Consider the following 1,081-nt stretch of genomic DNA (forward strand, 5'->3'; position numbering starts at 1 on the left):
CCTCCTTTTTCAGGGCCGCGTAGTACTCCACCACGGGCTGTTCTGTTTCCCCGGTGTGGCTGTGCTGTTTCCACCTTGCCAAGGGGCTGGATTTCTTTGTGCAAACACGTCTTCGGCCCCCCCGCCGGCCATTCGTGGGGTGTCCACCCAGAAATGCAACTGCCGGCTCTCCGGCCACCTGGGCTGTATAGTGCGGGGCTCCCCGGATCTGAAACCCGCCCTTTCGCCTCTGCCTTCCCCGAGGTTCTCTTCGCCGCCTGTGACCTGGGGGTGTTTGACCTTCTGGCTCAGGCCCCTGAGCCCCTGACCGCCGCCGCGGTGGCCGCCGGGTTGGGCACCAGCTGCAGCGGGACCGGGTTACTGCTGGACGCTTGCGTGACGCTGCGGCTGCTGGCGGTGGAGACGCGGGCCGGGCAGGGTGAGGCGCGGGGGGCTGGGGACCCTCAAACACGGCCGCCAGCGGGGAGCAGGCGCGGCACCATCCACCTGCTCACTGGCGAGCTCTCGGCATTTGCCTCCCTGCTCCTCTGTCCACTCTCTGTCCACCTGCGCCCACCACCTTCTCTTCCCCAGCGCGTCCTCCTCCGCGCCCCTGCTGGCCAGGCCTCAGAGCGCCCCCGTGTGGACTAAACTCGCCGGTCGCCCCCCGGGGTCACAGTGCGCGCTGGGCTGTCCGCTCCTCCAGCTGCGCTCGCCCCCCGATCCTGCCGCAGGACAAGCCCCAGCCGCGCGCTCCCAGCGCCCGGGGCGAGAACGGGGTCCCCTGCCCGCGACTGCCGGGGGACCCCTGCAGCCGCTCCCCCCCTTCGCGCTGTGCGTTTCAGCCGTCTACGCCAACACGGCGCTGTCGAGCACCTACCTGGTCAGGGCCAGCCCCACCAGCCAGCTGGACATGCTGCGGTACCTGGGCGGCACCACCTACGTGTGCTGGGCGCACCTGGCGGACGCCGTGAGGTGGGCTGGGGCCGGGGGCACGCGGGGGCACCCGAGGACCGCAAACACCAGGCGTTCAGCCCCCCATCCTGTGCCCGAGGACGCGCCGGGGCTGGGGACACGGGACTGCGCGCTCTCAGGGCGCGCG

The 1,081-nt window shown here is 71.1% G+C and overlaps 1 protein-coding gene across 1 annotated transcript in view; it reads left to right on the top strand.

Annotated features, from left to right (window-relative positions):
• The first annotated feature begins 19 nt into the window (after positions 1-19).
• Positions 20-1,081, top strand: part of ASMT (acetylserotonin O-methyltransferase) — a 4,288-nt gene continuing 3,226 nt past the window's right edge. The window contains exons 1-2 of the mRNA XM_012734852.1: positions 20-418; positions 825-1,005. Of these exons, the coding sequence (XP_012590306.1) occupies positions 154-418; positions 825-1,005 (446 nt within the window). The 5' untranslated portion in view covers positions 20-153. The remainder of the gene's footprint in view (positions 419-824; positions 1,006-1,081) is intronic.

This window comes from Condylura cristata, unplaced genomic scaffold, assembly GCF_000260355.1.
Source record: "Condylura cristata isolate star-nosed mole 26May11 unplaced genomic scaffold, ConCri1.0 scaffold00077, whole genome shotgun sequence".
Lineage (NCBI taxonomy): Eukaryota > Metazoa > Chordata > Mammalia > Eulipotyphla > Talpidae > Condylura > Condylura cristata.